At 35.5% G+C, this 16,693-nt stretch overlaps 1 protein-coding gene across 1 annotated transcript in view; it reads left to right on the top strand.

Annotated features, from left to right (window-relative positions):
• The window catches only part of grp (serine/threonine-protein kinase grp), a 207,825-nt gene that overhangs the window by 56,418 nt on the left and 134,714 nt on the right, over positions 1–16,693 (top strand). The window contains exons 4-5 of the mRNA XM_090412954.1: positions 1,963–2,086; positions 4,578–4,642. Of these exons, the coding sequence (XP_090269080.1) occupies positions 1,963–2,086; positions 4,578–4,642 (189 nt within the window). The remainder of the gene's footprint in view (positions 1–1,962; positions 2,087–4,577; positions 4,643–16,693) is intronic.

Here is a 16,693-nt window from a genome sequence, read left to right as displayed (position 1 = left end):
CAGTGACTAAGTATATTTCAAAGGTCAAGAGATTAAATAAGGTAGATATGAAATGGATGACTGAAGAGGAGAAGCATGCAATCTGGAAAAAAGCATTGTAGAGATGGCACAAGATGACTGGCAATAATCAGTGACATGAGCAGTACAAAGAGCAAGCACAGAAGGTGACTCATTTGGTAAAGATTGCAAAAGTGCAGTATGAAGCAATTAGCAAATGAGACTGAGAGACTAAATCCTAGGGAGTTTTTAGTATGTGGCCAGTAGAAAGAATAATAATTATGGAAGATGATGTTGGTCAGTGATAATGAGAATAATAAACACTAAGGAGGATATAGCAGAGGTGCTAAATGAGCAGTGGGAAGGGACACAACTAATGGTGAGTGAGCAGGAGATAGGAGAAATTGAGCAAACTTTATTTCACTAAGGCTGTAGGACTTGATGGCATATCACCATGTGTTTTGAGATGTTCCAGGAAGTTTACAGCTTGCCTTTTTAACATGAGTCTAAGATTGGCCCAAGTTCTAAAGGAGTGGAAAGAGGACAAAATTGTTCTGCTTCATAAAGTAGGTGATAAGACTAATATATCAAATTATAGGCTTATCTGTAGTTTTATGGTCAAGATATTAGGGATGTTAACAAGGACCAGGATTCAAAACTGGGTTGACTGCAGAATTCTTTGATGGACAGCATAAGTTTGCTAAAGAAGGATTGTGTTTTAGTAATCTGCTTACTTATAAGAAAGTGGCTACTTTAGACAAGGGGATGCATAAGTAGTATAGTATATTTAGAGTAGTATAGTATATTTAGATTTTGCAAAGGCCTTTGATAGATTGCCTCATGACAAGCTGGTAATTAAATTGGAGCAGATGGTTGGGGGTTGGATTGGAGATTGGCTATCTGATAGGTATCAGCAAGTTGTGTTGGGGTGGTGATAGAAAAGGAAATTCACTAGTGGTGTGCCCCAGGGACCTGTTTTGGGGAATTGTTTAATTTGTATGTAAATGGTATTGGAAGCAGCTTAAATGATAATATAGAATTGTTTGTTTGCTGCTGATGCAAAATTGGGGTGAGTTATGAGCATAAAGCTTTGCAATAGGACTTGAATAGACTTGGAATGGGTGAGGATGTCATTGTTGCAGAATATAAAGTTTTTAAATTTTGAGAAGCAAAGATGACTTCTACGTATCAGTGGAGAACATTGACATGTATTATCTGTGTTCTCACAATTTTTAGTGTTCTTGCAAAATTGTTCTAGAAATTTCAAGTCTATCTTCCATCACACCCAGATCTTTTTATCTCCATCTCTTCTAAGATATCTCCCACCAGTCTTATACTGTGAATGAGGGAGGATAGGGACTTGAAATTTCTAGGACAATTTTGCTAAAAATTTTAAGAACACAGTGGATAATACATGTCGTTGGAGAACACTTACGTGTAGAAGTAAAAGTTGTACGATCAGATTAAGTTGGTTTCTGGTCTGTGGAGTATGAGGACAGATTGGGAGAATGCAAATTGCAGAGCCTAGTGGATAGGAGGAGGGGAACATGATCGAAACATGAGTTGGTGAAGGGTATTTACCAGATTAATGTGGATGGGATTTTTCGCAGAATAGCTGAAAACCGGGAGAACAAGAGGCCATCCGAAGTTGTGAGAGCAAGGAGTAGATTTTTTGCATGGAGAGTGGTAGGTGATTGAAATGCATTGTATGAAAGTGTGCTGAATGCAGAGACAGTCGATGCATTTAAGTCAAAGTATGATGAGCTGTGCACGTGAGAGTGGGACCTCCCACAATGAATTTCTAGTCAATGGAGGTCTGATTGTTTAATAATTATAGTTGGTTTAATTTTATTTCTACATTAGCAGGAAATGTCTTTTGTAATTTCTGTAAAATATCATTTATACAGGTTTGTCAGTAATGTTACAATTTTTTTTTTTTTCTTCTCTCCCCATTCTCATGAATAGATTTGCATCCTCCGTATGTTGAATCATGAAAGAATAATCAAATTTTTTGGACAGCGAAAAGAGGAAAATTATCACTACATATTTCTGGAATATGCATCTGGTGGAGAACTCTTTGACAGGATAGGCAAGATACTTTTATAATACATTTAAAGTAGATTAGATTGCATGTAGTAGTAGCTATTGAATGATTACTTTTTTTTTTTCCCCATTTGGTGATTTTAGTAACTAAAGCAATCAAAAGGAATTCATCTTCAAAGGATGAATTCCTGATATTTAATGTTTACATTTTTTTTACTCATTCTTGTTTCTTTTTTTAATTTTCTATCAAAGAGGCTGCTGATCATATACTTTGAGTTAGTAGTATGTTTTAAGATTAGCCATTTTGCCAGTCTTATTATAAACAATTACTCATCTACTGCTATGATTTGAAAATTTTGTCATTTTATTTGTTATGAGATTATTTGTATTATTTAAGTTCTGTTTCTAACAATTATTTTTATATTTAAGTGTACCTATATATGCACAAGAGTTCACTCTGATTGGTGTAATGACTTTTTAACCACTTCTATCAGAATCCAAAAAAAATCACTGACTCAAGACTAAATAAACACACTTTATAAAACACAAACAATATATACACTTCAAACAAAATACATAACTACAAAATTAATTGGATCCGAGGCCTTTTAACTTAAACTTACAGTTAAGTGATCAGCCATTTTCTCAGTCTATTACTGATTTGTTTAACATATACTTCATCTCATTTACTACACTAAACACTTTGTTTACACAATAACAAAAATGTTCATAACCAGTTTCTCTGTAAGGCCCTCATGTAGCACACATTAATTCTTCCTGACTCTGAAGTGTAGATATTCTGAATTCACTTAGTGTAAACACTTCATGCAATTCTTTCCAATCAGCGTTTCTTCGAACATTCCTTTAGAACGTCGATAACAATATCTTATTTTATTTAAGAATACTTATTGACAGTCTTCCACCTTTAAAACTCAGTTCTACAATTCCCTTTTTGGACTCTACTATTACTCTTCCAATCAGCGTTTCTTCGACCATTCCTTTAGAGCAGGGGTGGGGAACCTTTTTAGTATCCAGGGCAAAAATTGCTAATTTAAAAAACTTCCATGGGTGACTGGTAAATTTTAACTCCTATATAGAGTGTATGTAGTGTGCAATATACATCTTGCCAGACATATGACGATCATATTATATGTAATATAGCTATTTTTGGTTTTGTATATTTAATTATAATAAATTTAAATCATTATTAAATTTTATTTACATAAGAGTAATCAGCAAAGGGGAGAATTGAAATAGACTTGCAGGCGAGAGGTTCCCCACCCCTGCTTTATGGCGTCAATTGCAACATTTTCTTTTATTTACCAACATTCATTTGACAGTCTTAAATCTTTAAAAAAAAAAAAAAAAAAAAAAAAAAACTATTAACCTAAGATTCCCTTTTCGGAATCTGCTATCAATTTTCCTTTGACTGTTGCATAAAAACTTAATTTTCACAGAACCCAAATATCTGCCAGCCTGCGTTCTCTTTTCTTTCAGAACTCTCCCTTGTTTTCTTTCATTACCTTGATACTGAATGCTCTGTCGGCTATCAATCGCCCATCCAACTCCTCGGTGAGCATGCGCACTCCATGAAAGTGGCAAGTGAGAAGCTAAGTATAATGACTGACACATTGTCTCTGTTTAGCAGCAAGAGAATGTCTTCATAAAACACAACACTTAATAATTTTGAACTACAATAAAAATTTCTGAAAGTAACACAGCTCTCCAAATCCAGTAAGTACATAAATTTTTAACTGCTTTACATTTCATTTTGACAAAATAACATCAATAACGTGCACATGGCAAGTGCCAACAATATATATATTATGAAACCAAAACCTAATGTACTAACATAAACAATTTATAAAAAATATCCAGAATATTAAATTATGATTATTTTTAAAATCTCATCCACTAAGTTATAGTAGAAAGGGTGCAGGTATAATCTTAATGACTCTGACAGACTTGATAAAAATATTTTAGATAATGCCTCTTTACAGTTTAAGCTACATGCTTCCCATATGGGGGGGGGGACAGGGAGAATTACTGACCATAGCTTAAATTTCATCAGCAAACTTGGTTTCTCTGATTTTTTTTTTTTAATATAAAGCAAGTTATAGATCTGAGATCAAGGTAGCTCGATTTCTTGTCAGGCTAGTTTGCTGAATGGTTAATACTTCTGCAATCCAACCAGTAGGCTTTGGTTCAAATATAACTGTAGGCATAAATGTTTGAATGCCTTCAGGTGAATTTAATCTCTTGCTGAGACCATTATCCTGCTTATTTAGAAGACTATAATGGCTTGGGAAAAAGTTTTCCTCTCGACAGCAGTTTGTGGAGTACCAATAGTACTAACAATGTGGGTAAGATTCACAAATGTATTTGGTGTTTAAAATATAATTTCAAAATTTCTAATGAAACTTAGCTTAATTTGGGTGCTAACAATTAAATTTTTTTAAAATATTTTTCATGATACTCTTGAATCAAGTTTTATGCTATACTACTGCTTTAGATAATATGCTTTTGATTCATTGCAGAGCCTGATATTGGAATGCCTCAGGGCGAAGCTCAGAAATATTTTTCTCAACTAATATCTGGTCTTGTAAGTTACTTTTGTAATTTATTAAATGTTATTACTTTGCGATGAATAACCTTAAGATTTAATAACTCAATTTTTGATATGTCACCTGATTATACTATAATTCTTGTATAATAGAAAATAAATTTCACGTCTCTAGTTAGGTAGTATACTTCTTGGCAATACAAAATTTCTTTTATCTGCATATACAATGCAGATTTCGTATATTTATAAACCTTTTGTAGTCATTAGGATTTTCTGGCATAATATCTTTAAGGGATGTGTGATAGTCCAAAGCTGTTACTGTGTATACATGGTAAACACCTGACTCTACAGTGAAAAATCCTGTCTCCTCCATGTGAAGCCAGCCACTTAACCATCAACTGAAAATATTGAGGAACGTACTCTTTATATAGGCTTTTCAGTTGAATGTTAATTGACTGGTTTTATATGCAGGTGAAGAATTTTCTTTCCAGAGGCTTACGTGATGATGATCCCATTTTAAGACAAACTAAAGAATGTCCACTTATGTTGGCTGATATAAACTTATTTAAAATGTCTACATTAGAAAACAAAGTTGCACATCTTCGCTTTAAAGATCTTTTGATCATCACTAGTGTTTAGTTTCTAGCTGTTGGTTTTTCTTTTTCACTGTTCTTTATTTGTAATTAACTTATGTGGTGTTAATTATAAATGTAAAGGAGTATGTATCAAAAGGCTTAAGTATTGTTGATTATTCATAATAATGCTAATGATTCACAGAAACAGCAGGGAGGGAAAAAAATCAATTTATTAAACTTTGAATGGTTTTTCTACTTGAAATTTGTGCTTCAACAATACTAACTGTTACACAGGCATTAGATCTAGTGCCTGTATGCTTGTCAGTTAAAATTTGTGCTATGAAGATGCAGAACCAGTTGGCATAGAATGCCTTCTCCATCTCAATCTGCTATGATTCCTCTAAAATCCAAATAACAGCCTGAAAGAATAATTTTAATAAGCTGATCATATCATATCCAAACCCATTTTGGAAAAAAAAAATCTGTCAAGAAAAATGCTTGCTTTATGTTCATTGAATCAAGTTTGTGATAATGTGCAAAATTAAGCTGGTACAGTGCTGCATCTTACTGAGTGACCAGGTAATGATGTACCTGCTTTTACCCATTAACATTACTGCCCTAGTTTCTTGCTTTTATCTGACTTGCAGCCCTATTATTATTGTTGTCCTGACTTTACAGAGCACAGTTTAGACTTATTGAAGTGTCTGTATTTGAATTATGAATCTTAATTTTCTGAACATTGCATTCACTTTGTTTTCAAAAGAAAACACTTTTAAAAGAATGTATTGGGGACTTGGGTCATTTAAGTTGGTTTAATTTGAGTCTTTAGTCAGAAATAGTAAAATGGTCTAAGAGAGGAAGGGGATCTTAGGAGGAATATTATTTGATAACTACAGTTATCCTTGACATATAACCAATAACTATCAAATTTACAGCAGGTTCATTGTTACACATTTTTATAATGGTGACATGACCAAATTTCGTTAGTTTCAGAGATGTCTGTATAAGTAAGGCACTACATAAGAACAGATCTCTGTAAGTTGTCGAACTGTCATCTAGACTACAGACAAAAATATACAAAAAAAAGCAAAACATGCAAGTATCTTATTGCTGTACACGAATAGAAGTATCAGAAACAAAGGAATAGTTTGCCTTGGTCAGTATGTTGGGATCTCATATTGTAGGCATTAGTGAGACCTGGCTATCAGATTCAGACATACTAACTGGTATCGAGTGTAAAGGATACAGTATTTTTAGAAAGGAGAGGAGGGGTGTGCTGCTGATATTTGATGACTTGAATCCAGTTAGTTGAGACCTATTACTGCAATACTAGTTACAGTTTTTCATGCAGCGGTGAGTTTGAAGCAATCTGTGAGATGGAATCTAACAAGGCCCCTGACTCTGAGAGCATTCCTCCAATTGTCTTGAAGGTTTGTGTGCCAGAACTGACCCCTATCCTGTATTTGTTCCAGACCTAGTGGATAGTTTCTAATGAGAAAATGCACTACCAAATAAAGGTGGTGTGAGAAACGAGTAATCATAATGGGGGGACTAATTATAGATATTGATTTGGTAGCTCTGAAATCTTGTAAGAATAAAACTAAACTTATTGAGCTGTTGCAAGATGGCTTCCTCAAGCAGCATGTGACAGAAGGAACTAGAGGTCAAAGAATGTTAAATTTGATTACAGTGTCAGAGGGGATTTTAAAGATGTAACTATTCTGCCCCTGGTTGGTGACCATGATCATGCAGTACTTGGGAAGTAGTTAAGTTTACAAAGGTTCCATTCAGAAAAGGTTAAATGCTGAATTACAAAGCAGGGAATTATGACTGCCTGAGGGGTATGCTAGGTTTTGCATCATGGTATCAATTGTTTGGATGAGAAGGATATGGACAGTGCATGTTAAGTGTTTTAAAAAAAATACTTAAACGATGAATGTCAGAAAATGTGTCCCTAGAATTCGAAGAATAAATAGGGTAGAAGTGAAATGGATTAGTAATCTAAGCAAGAGATTCGTAAGAAAAAGATTGTGGAAGGAATAATGTGTGCATAAGGATAATGTTAGTTAAGAAAATTATAAGCAGCCAGTCACGAGTCGCAACTGTTGTACAGAAAGCTGTTAGAGTATAAAAAGAAACTGGTTCTTCAAACTAAAAATGTCCCAAAATAATTCTGTTTTTCTTGCAAGTTAAGGAAAGAATAACTACTACTGAATGCATATGGTCTGCAGGTGACTGATGCAGAAGAGGTTCAACTAATGAGTGCCCATTTTGCTAAAAGCTATCGACCTGGTGTATGCAACATTGAGTTCACTGATACCTCTCATACAGTGAAGAGGTATCGTTGAGCTCCATGATACCTCTTCACTGCATGAAGAAATTCCTGTGTATGAGGAGGTACTAGAGCAGTTGCAGAAACCAAATACATATTCTACAGTAGGGATTGATGGGATATCAGCAGGGATGCTAAAAGTGTTCAGCTCAGCTGGCTATTCCTTTTGACCAGGTTATATAATTTGACTCTCAGAACAGGGAAGATGCCACAGAAATGGAAAGAATGTATGGTAATCCCATTGCACAAGGGTTGTGTAAAGACTGATGTGTCCAACTATTGACCTATCAGTATTTCTGGAGTGGTGCTGAAGATTTTGGAAAAGTTGATTAGGGCTAACGATCAAAAATGGCTCGACAGAGAAACTATACTTTGCATTGAACAACATGTGTTTACTAAGGGAAAGTCATGTTTGAGCAACTTCCTCACATTCTGTAAAAATGTTACTGTTGAGCTAGACGAGAATGCATACACAATGATACTTCTGGAAGTTGCTAAGTCTTTTGACAGAATGCAACATGAAAGATTGTGTTATAAATTGGAGAATGAGATTGGATTATGAATTATTGGTATGGATAAGAAGATAGCTGACTGACAGATATCAAAGTGGAATATGAGGGACATAAATCTTCAAGATTTAAGGTAACCTGTGGCCGCAAGGATCAGCTTTTGGTCCATTGTTGTTCAATCTGTATATTAATGACTTTGGGAAGTATTTGACATACATATTTGTATCATACAGCTATATGCTGATGATACAAAGATAGGTAGGGTAATCAGGAATGCTACTGATATGCAATTGATTTTGAATAGGCTAAAATTGTGAGCATGCGAAAATGGCTGTCAGTTCAATGTTAGTAATGTAAAAGTATGCACCTTTGGTGTGATTAAATGTTAAAAGTTTTTCACTTGGTTATACTATAAATTAAGGATTCCAAGAAATTTATATTCTTGGAATCCTTAATTCCTTGCATGTGAAGTAACTTCGCTACTGGTGTACTGAGGCTAATGACTTCACATTAATTGCATTAGTATACCATAATGCAATGCACATATCGTTATAGACATGTATAATGCTATGCATTATGGGAAGGGCCACAACCCAGATCAGTTCTGACCTTTATTGAGGACTTGTCAGTGGGAGCTAGACCCAGATCATATTTCCATATCATCAACAACCATGGGTCCAATGCTCGTAGGTGTCTGCTGCCATCTTGATATGATTCTTCCATTGCATTCTATTTTGTGCAAGATGACTCAGTTTGTGTATAGAGTTTCTGCACCATTTGATGATGTCATCGCTCCATTCTCTGTTTGGTCTTCCTCTTTTGTTCTTTCCTTCAATCATTCCAAACAGCAACGTTTTTAATTTTCTCTCATCATTCGTTCTACATATATGTAGATTTCCTCATTGTTCACTTTCTGTATCCAGCTTATTCTCAAGATCTGTCTATAGCACCTCCTCTCAAATACCAATATCCTCCTTTCAGATTCTCTCAGAAGTACCCAGGCCTCGCATTCATACAGCATGCTGCTGAAGATACAAGTTTTTACAATGCACAGTTTAGTTTGCATCTTTATAGCTTAGCTGTTCCATATTTTGTCCATGGCATTTAAAATAGTTGTTGTTCTGGCTATTCTAAATTTTATCTCTTTTTTTGGGTTTCACGTCATGTGGCATCCAAGATATGTGAAGTGTTCCACATTTTTCAGTTGAAATCTGTCTATCGTAACTCCTGTTGTCCGAATATCATTGTTTTAGTTTTTTCAAAGTTGACATTTAGTCCATATCTTTTTCCTTCTGTGTATAGTGTTTGCAATATCTGTTCCAGCCTTGCTGCATCTTTTCAATCAGGATGATGTCATTTGCAAAGCAGAGGTAGTTTATTCTCATGCCATTTATTGAAATGCCTCCACCTTCTTTAATCTTATCTAGTGTTCTTCCCAGATGTTTAATGAAGATGATTAGTGATATTGGGTCCCCTTGTCTTGTCTTGACTAGTGGCAAACCAATCTCCAGTCTCACATGCTATTCTGATTTTTGCTTGTGTTCGGCTGTTTATATCTTTCAGCAGGCAGATCAGTTTATTGTCCACACCATAGGATTCCAAGACAGCCCATGTTATATTTTGATCAATATTATCAAATACTTTTTGGAAGTCCACAAAACAGCAATATATCTTTTTGTTCTTTCTTCAAGCTTTCTCTGCTATTAGTCTTAGTGCAAGTATTTGTTGCACTGTACTTCGATCTTGTCAAAATCCGACTTGCTCATCCGGAAGATGTGCTTCCATATGTCCCTTCAAGCGTTCTGTTAGTATTTTCATCAGCACTTGCCAAGATGACTCATTAATGCAATAATTCTGTAATTGGTGCATTCTAAAGCACTGGCTTTCTTATTTCCATATACAAATAGTCAAAAGGTGTCACACCTTATTACTAAAATACTCTGCATTAGAGATGCCAAGTTTTTTTCACTTGGCTATACTATAAATTAAAGATGCCAAGAAATTATATTCTTGGTTTCATCATGATTTATAATCAAAGTGTGCATATGAAGAGATGCTAATGACTTCAATCAGTTGCCTTATATTATACATATCTAAGAATGTGTGTTGCATCATGGGATACTAAGGCAATTGATATGAAGTCATTAGCCTCTATATACAAATAAGCTAGTTGTGAAGTTATTTCACATGCAAACTTTGTTTGCTTACACTGATAAAGGATGAAACCAATAATATAATTTCTTGACATCTTTCATTTATAGTGTGATCACTGAATTGTGCTAGAAGAAACTGATCAGGCTAGGGATCTTGGAGTTTTAATAGATAGGAAGTTAAAGTTCAAGGGCCATATAGCAAAGATTTCAAATACTACTTAAACAATGCAGATTTGCAATACAAGCTCTGAAAATTTGCAATGCAAGTTTTCAGAGCTTGTGAATTAATATCATTGGTTTAAAGTTTATAGACCTGCATGGAAAGGGGAATGCAGCAGGCTGCTTAGCTGCATTGGAAAAAAATGCACCATAAGCTGCTTAGCCATAATTGTAAACAAATTTTTTCAGGAGTCCAGATATCTATCTTATAGATGACACATCCTTTACTTAAATTTTATAGCTACAGCGAACATTGCAAAAAATTTGTTTTTGAAGAAATAAATCTTGGCACCAGCTGCAAGTTGGTGCATTAGACCATTGGTAATAAGTTAATTACTACTAAATTTGCATAATCAGAAAATAGTCAGATATTTCCTTTTAGATCATTCTATATCAGTGTTGTACAAATTAAATAGGATTTGGCACTTGGACCATTGCTATAGCACACCACTACTCACATTACCTACCCTCTGCTCCTTATCTACTCTTGGGTATCTGTCCATCAGTCACCCTCATATGAGCCTCCATAGCTCATTTGATATCGACTATGCCTTTTTGGTCAAAGACCTGGGCTTGAATTCTGTCTAGGATGCAAAGAACCTTTATCAAGGTTTTTCAATTGAAGAGTAGTTAGCCCCTTCTCATTCAGAAGTGGAGTTTTCCCTCCCAGGAACTCTGGTTTTTCATCCTGAAAAGCAGGTTAATTGGCCATAATATATGGGCCTCATAGCTTTAGTTGCTTCAGCTATAAATCCAAAACAAACGGCCATTTAACCCTTGTGTTGTATTGCCCCCCCCCATTGTTTCCAATTTGTGTGACAGTTGTACATGGTATTCTGTCAGATGTTTATGCAAAATCCAGCAGTAATATGTAGCCCATTCCCTTTATTCAACTAGATGGTCACTATTATAAAGTAGGTAAATTATCGATGTGACCTACCTTTCACAAAGCCATGCTTCCCTCACTCCTAGAGTATCATTCTTATCAATCCATTTCTGAATTTTGTATTTGATTTGACCTGATCAATTTCTCCAATACTTTTTATCACCGATCCTGGAAATATTTGTTAGTCCACCTTTCTACTCCATTGGGACTTTACCAGATCTGAGACTTTGTCACTGTCAATTCTTTCACACATTCTCATCATATGATCACATATAGGCTGATCTCAATCTAATCCCATGGTCATATTTGTATTCAGATTCTGCAGTATCCTAAGTAATTGAAATTCAACCCTGTTCTATATCAGTCCTGTCATCTGTGATATCTTCACCCAGATGAACTCTTTTTTAAAAATTATCATTAATAACTCAGAGATTCTGTTTATGCCATCTCTGTACAATACTCATTAAACTATCCTTCCATAACCATTCTTTTATTCACCACAGATCATAGAACTCTGGAATTTTCTTAGTCCTGCCATTTCCTCTTACCTGATTTTGTCTTCTTTCTTGCCATATTAGTGTCCTTTCTTGCCTGTGCCTTGTTATTACTGGTGAGATTGTTGTTAGTTTCTCATCTTATATATCCTCCAACTCTCCCACCCCAGCTGCTGGTAAATGATACTAATCTGTTCAACTCTCACCTAATTTATCCTTCTGGATGTTGGCTATACAGGGTAATATTGCTTCTTTCAAATACTCCTTGACTATCTCTCACTGCTAATATTCTTCCCTTTTTGGGTCCTTATGTTATGACACAGCTTCAGGCTGTGCCATAGCATACCAAACCAGTCCCTCTCATCACATACTGTTGCAAGTAATTTTTTTCAACTAAAATTTAACTTGTGAATTTGAAAGTTTGGTTACAGATCAGTTAGTAGATTCCCAGATAAATTCTGGTGGATATTCTGCCAATGTGTAGTGAATGCACAACACTTGCAGAATCATGTTTAAAAATGGAGATATTTGAGACATACTTGACATTGCTAGATTCAAGACTGTGAGCAGAACTAATTAAAGGCTAAAAAAAAAAAAAAAAGTCGGGTGGAAAGGAATGGTTAAAGCTAACAAACTTTCTGCTGGCAGGAAAGACTTGGAGGAGAACAAAGCTATAGCTGATTTAATAGTGCCTTAAACTGGAATGTAAGAATTGATAACATTTGGAGACTTGACATTAACCTCCCTATCAGCCAATGTGGATGAAATAGTGACACCAAATTGCACTTCTTAGCCATGTTATTCAATGGGTTTTAGAGTTTGGTATCCAGATTTAGCTCTGGATACCATGTCTATAGACGTCATGGCCAGTTGGGGGTTTAATTCAGAAGAAAATTGTTGTTAGGAAGCTAGTAAAGTAAGTCTTATGTTCTATCATAATATCCTGTAAATCTCTTGAAGGGATATGCCATGAATTGATAAATAAAATGCCTGAAAGCACTACTTCAAAATCAGATTACAGCAGACTTTCTGCTTTTACAACCTAATCAATTCTTGGAAAACTACTATTAAACAAGTTGTCATAAATTGAATTGTAGTAGATTACATTAATGTACTACAATTTCACTGTTAAGTGGTGTGCATGTGTAGTGGATTTATTGCTCCTGAAGGATAAGTAATAACTTTCTCTTATTTTATTTGATAATATAAGATTAACTTATTGTAGTTTTTGTTTTAAACAGGTGAGAGATTGATTGAGCTATTTACTTTGTAAGCAAACATATTTTTTTGTTTTTAAATACATTGTCAGCATGGCACCAATGCGACAAACAATGGGAGCAAAAACCATGTTTGAAATGTATTCGAGAAAATTAAAGGATATGTAGAAGGAAATTGAAACTGGAGAAAGAGTGTGTATTAAGTGTTTCCACAGCGAGTATCTGTTAGGTGAGGAGAACGCAGCAAACATTAGTAGAGTGGACAGTACCGACGGTAAGATGGAAAATGATGTTATTAATGTTGAATGTGCAGCTGTGCAAGAGAACAAAAGAGACTTTAATAAAGAAATTGTGCATTTTGAATGTTATTCTTCAGATGACAAAGTGGTGTGAAATTGAAAAATTGCAGAAGCATCAAGAGATTAGCAGGGCTAAGAAGAGAAAGAAGTACGCAGTCCACAGTAGTAATAAAGACCAAGCAAACAAAAAAAAATTAAAACAAGGAGAAAATTATTTACAGAGACTCGGTGATCAGGGGAGTAGTTAACGAAGGCGTAACAAAATCCAGTTTCCTTGGTGCAAAAATTTGATATTAGCCACTCCATCCAGATACAAAAAAGGTAAGTCGAAGGAAAAGATTGTTATGGTTGGTACAAATGATTTGAGGGAGGATGTAAAGGAGTTGTTAGAGGCAAAACTGAAGCGAGAAGGTGAAGATAATAAGTCTCCTACCACACTATGATAGAGGTGAACTGAGGAGAAGGGCATTGGTAGCCAATGAGTCTATATGGGGATATGCCATGAAATAAAAAGCACAACTTCAAAACCAAATTACAGTAGACCTGCTGCTTTTACACCCTAATCAATTCTTCAAAACTGGTACAAATCTTTCTTTCCATTAAATACAAACCACAGATCCTACATCATCCTTCTGCACAATGATGTAGGATTGGTGGTCTGTGTTTGATAGAAAGGATTTGTACAATGCTAATGGACTACATCTAAATGGTTAGGTGTCTAAAAAGCTTTGTTCACTGAGAATGCTGATGCACCAATTCAGGGAAACTTTAGCAATTAGGGTGGAAGCAAGCGAGTTTGTGAAGGCACTTATGGAGTGAGTGAGTGAGAATGACCAAGTATGGAATCTAGTCTCTCAAGCAAAAATATTGAATAGGGTCTATTCAGGAAGTAAAAGTGGGTGGAGACCTATTATTATGCATTATTTATATACCGATGCCAGAAGTATTGGGAACAAGAGGGATGTATTTTTGGCATTGGTTAGTGCAACCTTACCTAAAGTTATGCATTAGTAAGAAAAATATACAGTTGGTTATTGCTATAGACCAGTGAGTTCCACAGATCTGGAAGACATGCATCACCAAATTAGTACGAGTACAAGTAGAGTGATTATTATGGGGTGCTTCAACTATGGAGTTATAGAAGGGAAGGAAGATCAGCAGGAAAGAAAGAATTTATACACCTGCCAGATAAGGCAGTATATGATGGAAGGGACTAGTCATAGGAGAGTATTGGACCTAGTCATAAGATCAGAAAAGCTATCCATAACCAAGGTGACCACATGTTCTTGACTTAGGAGATTGCAAAGCATAAGGAATATATGTGAAACTCCTGTTAAGAAAGGGTATGTATGTGGAACTACAAGGCAGGTGATTATGACAAGCTTAGGAAGAAGCTTAAATCTGTGCCATGGCATAAAACACTGTAGGGTAAGAATGTTAGTAGTGCATGGGAGATAGTTAAGGGTCATCTAGAGGAAGCAATATTAAATTATATACTTAAGATAAGGAGGATTAATCCGGTAGGAGGTAGATGAGTAATATCATTAAGCACGTGCTGCAGAAGAATGCTGTGGAGGGTCACCTTTCTTACAAAGCTCAGGTAAGAAAGGTGACCAGCATAGCAAGGAAGGCAAAATCAGATTTTGAGAAGAATCTAATCAAGCAGGTCAAAGGAAATCCCAAAGGGGTCTTTCATTATGTGACAAGTAAGAGGAAGAATGACTATGGAAGATTAACCTTAATCAGTGATGATGGTCACAAGGAGACAGAAGCAGATAAAATAGTTGTTACTGAGTGACCACTTTGCAAGAGTATATCATCCAAGTGAGGTTACTGCTTCAACATATGCAACAGACTGATGTAAGAACAGAGGTGGATGAATTGGAGGTTTTTAGGATATTACAGCTTCTCAATGTAAATATAGCTGTGGGATTAGATGGGTTATCAACTAGGGTTTTGCAAGAATGTGCAAGAGAACTGGCAATGTCTCTGACTAGTCTGTTTAATTTAAGTCTCAGCTCTGGTAGAGTTCCAAGGGGTGAAAGAAGGCAAAGTAATTCCATTGTATAAGGGAGGTTCTAAGACTGCAGTAACAAATTATAGACCAATCGGTATTCTCGGGTGTGGTGGTAAAAATGCTGGAAAAATTGGTCAAAAAGAGAATTCAAGAATGGGTAGATAATATGATACTGTATGAGGATCAACATGACATTTGTGAAATGCTGGTATTTATTGCCTTGGTAATTTATTAACTTTTTTTTAATAGAGTAATAGCTGAGTTGTATCGAGAAAATGGTTTTGCTGGATTTTGCAAAGGCATTTTGACAAATACCACATGGAACTGTTATGCAAATTAGAACAAATGGGGATGGGTATGATGGAAAGGAGGGTGGCTGCTGGACAAATATCAAAACATGGTATATGGAAGGGCACAATTGAGGCAAAAACAGGTGACTAGTGGTATGCCAATAGGTTCAGTGCTGGGACCATTGCTGTTCAATTTGTACTTAATTGATATAGGAAATAACCTGAAAGGAAATATTCAGTTGTTTGCTGTTGTGAAATTAGGTTAAGTAATAGTTAATCAAGGCAATGTGGCAAGCTTGCAGGATGATTTAAATAAGCTGTCAGTATGGGCAAAAAATAATGAGCGAGTTTAATGTGGAGAAATGTAAAGTTATGCATTTTGGGATAAATAGATTACATGCCATGTATCACATTGATGGCACTGTACTCCAGGAAACAGATGAAGCTATTTCTCTTTTATAAGGCTGTAATATGCCCACATCTGGATTACTGTGCTCATGTCTGATCCTCTGGGTGTCTTGGGGATGAGGAAGCATTGGAAAGGATTGAGAGTAGAGTGGCCTGTGGAATGTTCCCAATGAGCATAGATTGAGGGTGTGTGGATTGCAGAAATTACTTTATAAGAGAAAGTGGGGATGTTATAGAAAAATTTAAGATTCTTAAAGGGGTTTATAGGATTGATGCAGGGGAAATATTTCAGCACTTGGCTAGATGAGCCTGAACTAGGGGTTAGTAAGCGTGTGAGGACTAGATTTTTTTTTTTGCTTGGAAACTTGTAAGTGGAATGAGCTGCCAGAATCAGTTGAGTGCTTTGTTAATGGGTTCAAGGTGAGGTATGATAATTTGTGTGGATAGATTTGTTTAGTGATGAGTCTTTATATTCCATAGAGGTGTGCATATTATAATAAATTCTTCATTATGATCCATCCTTGGGAGAGTTGATACTACATCAAAAGGTATCCTGTGAGTAAATGACAATAGGACTTGCATTTAATCCAGGATTTTCTTCTGCAAATTAGAACACAAAGAAAACAGTACAGATAGCCTCTGACTTATCTAAACTCAACCTGCATAAATTGGGACTTTTTCAAACTTTTGT

This window comes from Typopeltis vanoorti, chromosome 23 (assembly GCF_054136105.1).
Source record: "Typopeltis vanoorti isolate ZY-2024b chromosome 23, IOZ_Tvanoo_1.0, whole genome shotgun sequence".
Classification (NCBI taxonomy): Eukaryota; Metazoa; Arthropoda; class Arachnida; order Uropygi; family Thelyphonidae; genus Typopeltis; species Typopeltis vanoorti.
This window is presented reverse-complemented; position numbering and strand designations above follow the sequence as displayed.